This window comes from Pyxicephalus adspersus, chromosome 1 (assembly GCF_032062135.1).
Source record: "Pyxicephalus adspersus chromosome 1, UCB_Pads_2.0, whole genome shotgun sequence".
Lineage (NCBI taxonomy): Eukaryota > Metazoa > Chordata > Amphibia > Anura > Pyxicephalidae > Pyxicephalus > Pyxicephalus adspersus.
This window is the reverse complement of record NC_092858.1, coordinates 176,634,757-176,645,217: the sequence shown is the minus strand read 5'-3', so window position 1 is coordinate 176,645,217 and position 10,461 is coordinate 176,634,757. Positions and strand designations below refer to the sequence as shown.

General features: G+C 42.5%; 1 protein-coding gene across 1 annotated transcript in view; it reads right to left on the bottom strand.

Moving 5' to 3' along the window:
* The window catches only part of GDAP2 (ganglioside induced differentiation associated protein 2), a 19,691-nt gene that overhangs the window by 6,406 nt on the left and 2,824 nt on the right, over positions 1-10,461 (bottom strand). Inside the window, exons 3-10 of the mRNA XM_072398479.1 lie at positions 9,724-9,877; positions 7,299-7,387; positions 6,463-6,539; positions 5,156-5,315; positions 4,248-4,401; positions 3,522-3,598; positions 2,023-2,099; positions 192-331 (exon numbers count right to left, since the gene is read on the bottom strand). Coding sequence (XP_072254580.1) covers positions 192-331; positions 2,023-2,099; positions 3,522-3,598; positions 4,248-4,401; positions 5,156-5,315; positions 6,463-6,539; positions 7,299-7,387; positions 9,724-9,877 — 928 coding nt within the window. The remainder of the gene's footprint in view (positions 1-191; positions 332-2,022; positions 2,100-3,521; positions 3,599-4,247; positions 4,402-5,155; positions 5,316-6,462; positions 6,540-7,298; positions 7,388-9,723; positions 9,878-10,461) is intronic.

Below are 10,461 nucleotides of genomic sequence, written 5' to 3'. Positions count from 1 at the left end.
ACCTGCTTGGGACAGCTTTGGTTTTGTACAGCCAGTGCAGTAATTTAGATTACACTTTGCCATAAAATTGCTTTTATCTACCAATCAAATGTCCTGGACTTTTATTATAAGAACAACAAACAGATAAATGGCAGTGACATGCCCAAAAAACAAATTCACCAAAACCAGTTTACCTTCATTCAATTACTTACTTGCCATCTACCACATCGCAGACATTCTTTAGAAAGTCGGATCCTAAGTGGTTGTGTTCTCCGGTCAGAGTGTGGAAATACACCAAGATATAATCCTTGGCCGCTATGTGATCCATCATATGGATGAAATACAGGAGAGCCTGCAAAGGACACACACACACGTGTTAAATACATGGGTGCAACGCTGCAGGGAATGTTCAGTGAAAGACCGAGATAAAGTCTACACATGATAAATCACTGATTGCGATTGTTAGCTGTACTTTCAGTTGATATCCTATGGTCTTCCAAGTGCAAAATAATAATTGACAGATTTTGTTGAAGACACAACCATCACATGTGATTGAGAAATAAAGAGCAAGAAAACTAAATGGTAATTTGTGACAATGAAGCCATATTTAACAGAATGCGTCACATATAATGCTTGACGTCTGCTATTGCCTCCGAAAGCTCATTGAGTACAGCAAAGAAAATGTGAAGAGAGATGAAGTACTACTAAGTATTAATACCAGCAAAGTATTTTTACAATGGCACATTGGGCACTGTAGGCAACTGCCCTAGATAGGGTCACAGGAGGACAAACTGACCCTAAAATGGGAGGAAGAGTGGTGTGTAAGGACAAAAAGCAAAGGAAAACTTCTTTACAGATACAACTCCAAGGTCAAGGTCCATCAGTGTTCAATCACACTATCCATTGCTATTGAGAGAAGAATGTGATGGAATCCATATTGACTGGCCACAAGGCTTCAAGCAAAAGGTCTGCTGGACAAAGGAGACAAAACCGGAGCCTTTTGGCACATCAGCTCTATGTCCACAGTGAAAAAAAAGACCACCATACCTACTGTGAAACATGGAGGAGGTTTGGTTATGCTGTGGGGCTGCTTTGCTGGTTCTGGCATGGGGAGAGTTCTGTGCTGGGAACAAATAATTCTCTAGACTATCAAGACAGTATCTAGGGAAATGTACTGCCTGGAGTCAGAAAGATTTGCCTATGGTCATGTTCCAGTGGAAATTCATGGATCGTACATCAGGAAAAAAAGGCCCAAAAAACTAAAAGCAGACAAGAATAGCTGAGAACAAGACACTGGGCTGTCCTGAACTGGTTTGTATGAGCCCCAGCATCTACAGGATTCTCCCCAGGAATTTGTTTTATTCTGGGTGTGAAGAAGCTGTAGGTGGGTGGCAGCCCCTGTATTGTGACCCAACTCGTCAGTAACCACCCAAAAACAGCCGGGTGGTGCGCCCAGGTAACAGTAGCTGGGGGGGAACACTGACCTATGGAAAGGCCTGAAACATGCAGTCTGGAGATGGCAGATTTACACATGGACAGGTGTGCTGAGGAAAAGTTGGCCAGACCACCTGCTAACAGGTGAGTCTCATTGACCACCATTTGCAGGGATTGCCTCCAAAACGTTCTGCCACAAAATATTGGGCTAAGGATGCCCTGTTTTGTCTTTCATTTTCATTAGTGCTTTTATCTGAAAGTCTCTACTAAATCAAACTCTAAAAGCAAAGTCGGATTTCGGGTAAATGCAGAATAATCAACGATTGGTCAGTTCCAGGTTATTGCAGAAATTATGGGTGTTTTTTTTTTTTCTTCGTTGAGGGGTATCAACAAATTTGTCCAACTTTATATTTGATAATAATGATTTTTGTCTTCTGGACAGCAGACCTGTTACTGTTATTCTCAGCAGTGTTATTCAGTTTTGCTGCAGTGCAATGCGGACAGAATAGAGTGACGGAGAAATTAACCCGCTTCGTATTTGTTTTAAGTCCAACATACAATTCATATAAATCTACAAGCTGCATTAGAATTAGTAACAGTAAATATTACCTTCTCCATATCTATTAATAAGACCGGAATATTCCGTCCCACAACCACAATGACCGTCCGACCACAGTTATCCACTCCTGAAAGAGGAACGCAGTGCTACGTTATACAACAATGCTGGGAGATGAGGAAGTAAAACAAAAAAGAACTTCTAACAAGGGTTGAGAGATTTGTTTCTATATAGCGAAAGCTGACACTAGATAACGGTCAATAGATATGAATGATTTTGTTGAAAACCCAACACGTGTACAGCACACCCCAGACGTTGGATACGCTGTGGTAGGTAACCTAATGACCGACCAGGCATGACTGCTGTCATTTCCTATGGGGTAGCACGCAACAGGATGCCTCCTGCTTGTCCTCTCTACTTCCCTCTTTAAAGAACCTAATAGTGTACCCCACCTCTTAGATTGTAAGCTCTTTGGGGCAGGGTTCTCTCCTCCTTCTGTGTCACTGTCTGTATCTGCCTGTCATTTGCAACCCCTATTTAATGTACAGCGCTGTGTAATATGTTGGTGCTATATAAATCCTGTTTAAAAATAATAGTGCACAGCACTGGTGACACAATCTGCTCACGTAAGATGAATTGCAGTGACATAAACTTGATGCGTGTATGAAGTTTTACTCCAGATGGATAGTCGGTGTATAAAGCATAAATGTGAATTTTATCGGCACTGGCAGCAATAAAAAGACTTCTACTGCGCCAACTAGTGGATGAAATGGTGAAGCACAACCCAAGTATAGCACTGGCATATGATATTATGTTAGAAGCCCAAGTTACACAGAAAGTTAGGTTGAAAAAAGTCCACACCCTACGGAAATAAACATATCCCAGATAAAAAAACATATGGACAGTTGATCCAGAAGATGTAAAAAAAAAAAAACCCCGGGTACAATTTGCTCCAATAGGGGAAAAAATTCCTGTTTCCATGAGGAATGTTCCCTGGATCAACAGTCTCTGTTATTTTTACTTTAAAGTTTTAATCCCCAGTTATATTCTGTGCGTCTAGAAATCATCCAGCTTTTTCTTAAAGCAATCTATAGGTCTTGCTAAAACTTCTTCCTGAGGGAGCCATTTTAAATGGACTATAAATGCAAAAAAAAAAAAAAAAAAATAGGTTCAGCATAATGTAATGCTAAGATTCCAAACCAGAGTTCCTCCAGAGGTTGCTGGGGGTTCCCCTGGAGCAATGAGCAGTTTCTACCTCTGAGGTCAGTATGACACCAATGATCTGTAAGGGTGACATTCTTCCCACTGGCCAGCAATGTAAAAGGAATTCTTCCTAACACAATGTGAGCTGTGGAAATAATTATAGCAGAGGTTTCCGGAGACCTGGAAGTTACTTCAAGGGCTCTCCTTTCTCCATAAATATAAAATACTGTAATATGTAATAATGTCGAATTTCCACACTTTTGTATTATCGCTATATGCGCGTAAATAATTTAGGAGCTTCCCAGCGACATGGAGAACACTGACGACACATACCTGTACACACACTTACCTGACTGGTATAAAGCTTTGAGTGCTGCGATGTCAGACAGATCTTCCGTCCTTGCCCGAGACAGCCAGCGGTTATAACTGGAGAGAGACAGCACACAAGATAAGTTATGACGTATATCATCACAGCTCACCATAGGCTGGCTGCAATAATTAGGAGCTTGGATTGCTATGAGATGTTTTTGCATATCATTTATTCTGAACATTCCTTTTCTATTCTATCAAGCAGCTGGATGCATCAGAGCCACTGAATAAACTGCAGGATGTCACCTAGTCATAATACCCGTGTTATGTCATACATCAGCCATGTGATCTGCAATAGAATGGGGGAATATACTCGCCTTTCCTCTGCATGGGGTGTGGAACAAAGCACTATAATGAGGGGGACATTACTGAGTGGCAGTACTAGAAAGACGGGAGCATCATAATAAAAGGGGAGTGCAACAATATAGGAGCAGAGGATATGCTGCAGAAGCTAGGACATATCAGGGTGCATTCCCAGCGGTGCCTCATAAAAGTTTTGAAGACACCAAGGGTGCTGTGGAAAATGATCCCTGAAACACAGAAGAGTACACAGAGCTGACAGAAGGGGGTTAAGATCTTCCTAAGGGTAAATCAATGCTTTCCCTTCCATCCCCAATGTATACTCAAATGCTGTGTAATATGTTGGCACTATATTATTCCTGTTTAATTTTATTAATAATAATAAAATAATAATAATATTACTTACTTCCGCTGATGCTGCTTCTGTAGCGTGGCCCCTGACTGCTGCCCCTGAAGTGCAAGGCGACGCTGTTTGTCCACATCTCCTTCCATGCGTGCAAAGGCATGAGAACCAATGAGAGACAAGTCATGCTCCAAACCCTCGTCTTCATCCGTGTCATCTGAAAAACACATTTTAAAATGTAATTTTACCCAGATTTTTCAGGATGTAATGTGGAAGGAGCAAGGCTACATACACACGTCAGATGATTCTCATCCGATTATCGCCTCAGAGCGGATATCCGACGAGAATCTGATGTGTGTACAGCGTTGTCTAGCATCATTCAGAGATTCCTCCTGGAGGATCTACAAACGATCATAATACATGTGAAGGGGAGAGACTGCAGTGGTGCCGCTCACTTGTTCCCCCCACCCCCACTACATGGAGCAGAATGGCTCTGTATGTACAACACTCGTTTATTCATCTTTCAGTCTTTTGTCATTGAAAAAGATTGTGAACATGTGCACGCAGCCTAAGGGTGTAAGGTTTTGTTATTGCCTTTACTGTTGCCATTTCCAGTAGGTTGTTTTGGTAATTTAGCATGGACATCGCCAGTCCCTTTGTTAAAAAAATCATACCTGTTTGCAATTTTGGAAATTGGAACTATAGTTCCACTTTAAGCCACCTGACCACCGCCCCATGCCCCCCTTCCCCATATCACACAGCGACTGTATGGGCTTTCAGAAAATCTTTACCTTTTAATACTGTAATAGTCACCTCAGCTGGATTATTTTATGATAACTTTTTGCTGAAGGTCCTGTTTTTCCTGTGTTGCCATCTATTGCCAGCTATTTCACAGTTAATTTCAGGCAATCTACAAAATTAAAATGTGTATTGATGACTCTGATTATCTATACCATTTGTAGAGAACTTACCTTCATATACACCGGGCTTTTCGCTTATTCGGATCTGCCGCTCTGGCACAATCGGCTCACCATCAGCATTGCCGATATCGGGCGGTAGAAGGGGCAGCGAGTTCTGCTCCTCCCACAGGGAGCGGGGGAAGTATAGGGATAGCAGACGCTTGTAAGTGGCCTGGAAGAGAAGAAACATAAAAAATGTTATTTGCTTAGAAAACACAAAACCACCGGACAGGCCGAAACAAATCTGACAGACTATAGGAAATAAACACTTGATGGTCTTTTTTCAACCTGACTTACTTTCTAACACAACTAACAGGGGGCAATGCAATGTGAACAAAACCTGGGGTGATTTGAGGTTTCTGCACAGAAACAGGAAAGTGTTCGAGACTCCAATGAGCATATGGGAAGCTCATATGGGAAGTTGTGGACTCATGTTGCATGTTAGACCTCCCTTACACCCATGAAGCTAAAATAAATCCTAACTTAAAACAAAAAGCTGTGACCAGGCAGACCCTGTACTGCAGAAGCGGCAGGCAATGTCATCTCTAAAACACAGAATGCACTTACCTGCCTTATCACTTTTTTGTTTTAATACATTCACCTGTCCCTGATCTGTCGTGGGCACTGCCATCTTCTTTTTGGTTCCCAATCTGCAGCCAATTTGACTGGCCAGACTTGGATGAAGTAAATCCCAGGAACAAGATGGCGATCAGACAGGTAATTATGTTTTATTTCAGAAGAGACATCACCTGTCTCTCCTGTAATATAAATCTTGTCTGATGGCAAATTTGTGGTCTCCTTGCAGCTGACCTTTACTGGTCATGCCCTGTTCTGCCCGGTTTCTGTATCTAGAGGCAGCCATCTTGTTTGTGGCAGGGCTTTGCTTCCTTTTGTCAGTGCCTCCAGTTTAGTGAGCAGTACAGAAATCGCACCAAATCTTGCTATAACTCTGCAGAGACCGAAAGACGCCAGAGAGCCTTAGCATACTGCAATACAGGTATACAGCACAAGTTTTGAAATAAACAATTCTTTCAATGCATATGTGTGCAATATGTAACAATGCATATGTGTGCAATAAATCCTCACAATTTTTCTTGGTCATTCAGAAAGCAGTGCGGGGAACAACCAATCTGGGGTCACTGGACTCAAATCAGAGGGTAAAATCTGATTAGTTGCTTTTTGATAGACTCCCTGCACTGTTCTACTGAAATCTATTTGTGTTGTCTACTTTAGGAACAAATGTGATTGGCCAAGAAAGGCTGAGCAGTGCAGAATTATGAAATTACAGAAAATATAAAAATATGGCGCCATGCAGGTACCTCTTCTTGCTCCGTGACTGCAAACACCACTCTCTCCAGGGCAGCTCCATGTGATTCCAGGAACCTCCGCACCGTGCCTGCAACAACAGGGACATCTGAGTTATAAAAAACATTCTGCTCCACATCGGTCAGGAATGAGAACCATTGTACCAATATCACCAATCACTGCACTCTGATTTAGTGTTAATGGAGAGGGTGGGGAGGTCTAACACAATACCCTGCTCAGTTTTTTACCCTCCCAGGACTTTCACACATTAAACAGATTGTCAGCTTCTGCTCTGAAATCTTTCACAATAATGCCAATGACAATCATCCTGCCTTTGCACAGTCACAGTGTTGCAATACAGATTCCCTGCAACTTACGAAAATACAAATGACAAATTTTGCACAGTAAACTTAAAACAAAAGGTAATTAATGCTTATATTTTGACTACTTTAGTTCCTCCTTTGTATGTAAACCAGAGTTACATTTCCTAAATATTTGGCAATAGCGATGATAATTTTTATGATAAGATCACTGTAACGGTTTTGGTTGCATTAATAGAACTGAAATACCTTTCCTGGAAACAATGCAGTTACAGGCTCTCCTCAGTGCTGACCACAGGGTCATGTGATCTCTTCTATAAGCAGCGGAGATGAGCGCCTGTTGCTTCTCTTCAGCAGAGATTATAAGACCGAGTCTCAGCTTTCAGACATTTCCCCCAGTAAAGGCATTTCAGTCCTACTAATAGGATTCATTTATCCATCTCAGAATGATTGTGACCCCAGCTTTAGGTTATGAGTAGGGGAGATCTGTATGTTACAGCCCATATTTCAGCAAGGTGAAGGAGACTTACGTAGGGCAATATGAGTGGCGTCTTCCAGGGGGTAACACCTCTTCTGAGTGCTGATCACACAGAACCCCACCGATGACATGGACTGCTCCCTGAAGGGAAATACAATAGAAATAAATATCAGAACTCCATTAGCCAGAGGAACAAACACAGACATAGGTAAAGTTAGGAAACCCAGAGCAAACAATTTGTTTTAGTTATGTGACCCCAGCCCTACAATTTGATTGGCCGATATGGACTACTAAATCCACCATTCAGCTTTGTACGATTAATGAATCAGTTTATTACTTTATTGTTTTAAATTAAACTTTATTGAATTTAAGCATGAGCTAAAAGAAATGTAACAATTTCATTACTGCATCTGGTTTTTGCAATGCCGGCAGACCAGTGCTGGTGGGAGCGTTGGCAGGGTGTTGTGCATAGCTGCTAGAAGACTCCTACCTCTTGGTCCTAAACCGCTGGCTGTGCAAAAATTCAAATGCCTTGAATGGGTGGATGTCCGTCTGGATCAGTAGGCAGGCTGTATTTGCACAGCACAGACCCTAGGTAATGCCCATGTATGACCCGGACATCAATAATTGAATAAAGGGAAATCAAATGAGGACAATTGGGGTGTCAGGGACAGTCAGGCTGGGGAAAACATATTGCTGGATGCCCTCCAGACAGGAAATGAGGTGAACTCTGACTTACTGCATTGTGAAAAGCTCACAGTGTGCACACAAATCAAAGGAAGCAACTTGAATGCAGAGAGAAGCCGGAACAACTGCACAAGTTAAAAATAAAAGTGGAATCACCCTTTACCAAGCAGACTAAAGAGATGTTCACATTCTCAAGCATGCATTAGCAGGCTGTATTTCAAAGTGACGCAGGCAAGCAATGTACACCGATGAATCAGCCCCTGGACTGTCTCCAAGGGAAGATCGTTTGTTACAGTTTCCTGTACTAGATGAATTTCTGCTTTTGTCAGGAGATTGGAGATAACTGCAGATCACACGCTGTCCTAGGCAGCACATGACCAGGGCACTGCGGAGTGCCAATTAGAGAACCCAGGAAGGGGAAGGAAGGGGATTTTGTTTTTATAACATTAGAATAATGATGTGAAAATTTTTGGGGTGAATGGATTTACATTGAACTGATTACACTCAGTCCTCTCCATCAACCTCCCTGCCAAAATCGTACAATAATCGCCTCTGGGCTGATATCGGATGAGAATCTGGTGTGTGTACAGGGCTCGTCATCCTATGGTGGATCTATGGAAGAGGAACTATTGTAATGAAGGTGAAGGGGAGAGAGCACAGTGGGGTGCCGCTCCGTCATTCTTTCTTTTCCATGGTGCTTTATGTACAGAGCTCGTGCATCTTTCAGTCTTATCGTTAGAAAGGATAGTGAAAGATCCAACGTTAATTATAGCACGTGTGTACCCAAGCCTTATACAAGAGCCTGGGGATGGGATCAAATCCTGCCTGAAAATAGAGAACAACTTCTTGCAGACACACAGCCAGTGTCATAGAAGCCACAACAGGCTATTAAGAAAACGGAAGAACCTTGAACAGTCCTATGCTCTTTATTGCACAATGGTTAACCCCTGAGCATCCAACACCGAGCAGATAAAAAGATAATCCGTTTCCCACACTCTCAACTGACCTATAGTTTTGTAAGAGCACAAACTTCCTTTCCAGCCCACTGCCGAGATAAAGTATGTAATTACTACATTTGTATATAAAGCAAGTTATACTATCAGTCTATTACCTGCACCCAAAGCCGATAATTCAGTGGTTATGCTGCAACACTAGAATATGAATTTATAAAAAGAATTGTTTGCAGCCATATTGACTTGTAACTCTGTGCTTTATTAAATGTTATGCATTAGTAACAGAGCCTGTTCATCGCCATTCATATTGTTTGGTACTATGTTAATTTAAAAATATGGGGACAACACTTAGGAGAGGTCAAGATGGGAGCTGCATGGTGGCCTGAAGGGACAACAATGGATTGTATCTATTTTTGTAGAGATATTTATGATTTGGTGGTAAATTACAGCATATATACTAATGGTGACATTTCCTGAGAATTCAAAGTTATTCCCAAGATAGTGTCACCCTTCCTTGTAGATTATCCACAATATTGAGGATAAACTAATGAGTCCAGCAGTGAGAGACAGACCTTATTGTTGGAGGGAATCTCACCTTTGTGGGAGAGATAGACAGAAACTATGGTGGGAAATCTCATCATCATGTACTTTGCCCATGCGTTAACTTACCTTCCCTTTGCATGGGCAAAGCACAGCTTACTTTAGGGCAGTGGAAGTTCCCAGCCAGGTAGCATTATTCAGGCTGTCAGCAGTGTGTTCTATAACCCCGGGAACAATGCACCTTTATATAGAAGCTACAGATAGGAAATAAAGCATGATGAAGGTGAGGAGAATTACTTGGCCAGCTGGAGGACGTTCCGGTAACAGCTGTACAGAGAGCTCTCGGCCGCCGTACGGTACTTGTTCTTGTATTTAGGACCAACGGTGTGGATGATGTAACGGGCAGCCAAATTAAAGCCCTTTGTGAGCTTAACCTCGCCTGTCCTGCAACCTGCCGGGAACAACAGTGAGAAGTGCAAAGTGATCAGGCATGGACAGTGATACCGGGGCAGGAAGAGTGATGACAACAACACAGATAAGTGAATAGGAAAAGTGAAAGGTTTAAAGAAACAGGGGGAGCAGTGAGAAGGGGGAAAAGAGAAAGCACAGGGGAGGCAAGTCAATAATCACAAAAAAAGGAGTCAGACCTGACTATGTGGTGCAGGGAGAGGTAAAAGTTGCTGTCTATGTAACCCTGTACTAGGGATATGTACACACGTCAGATGATTCTCGCCCGTTTATCGCCTCAGGTATGGTACACAATAAGCATCTGACGTGTGTACAGCGGACGTCCAATGTCGTTCATGGATCCGTCCTGGGGGATCCATGAACGAGAAACTATCATAACGAAAGTGAAGGGGGAGAGAACGCAATGGGGTGCTGCTCGCTTGTTCTTCCCCTTACCCTCTCTATGTATATGCAACACTTGTTCATGCATCGTTCAGTCTTTTTTTCTTGGAAAGAAGAGAGAAGAGAACAGAGAGAGACGGGGTCAGCGCGGGGAGAGGAGAAAACAGAGAGAGACGGGGTCAGCGC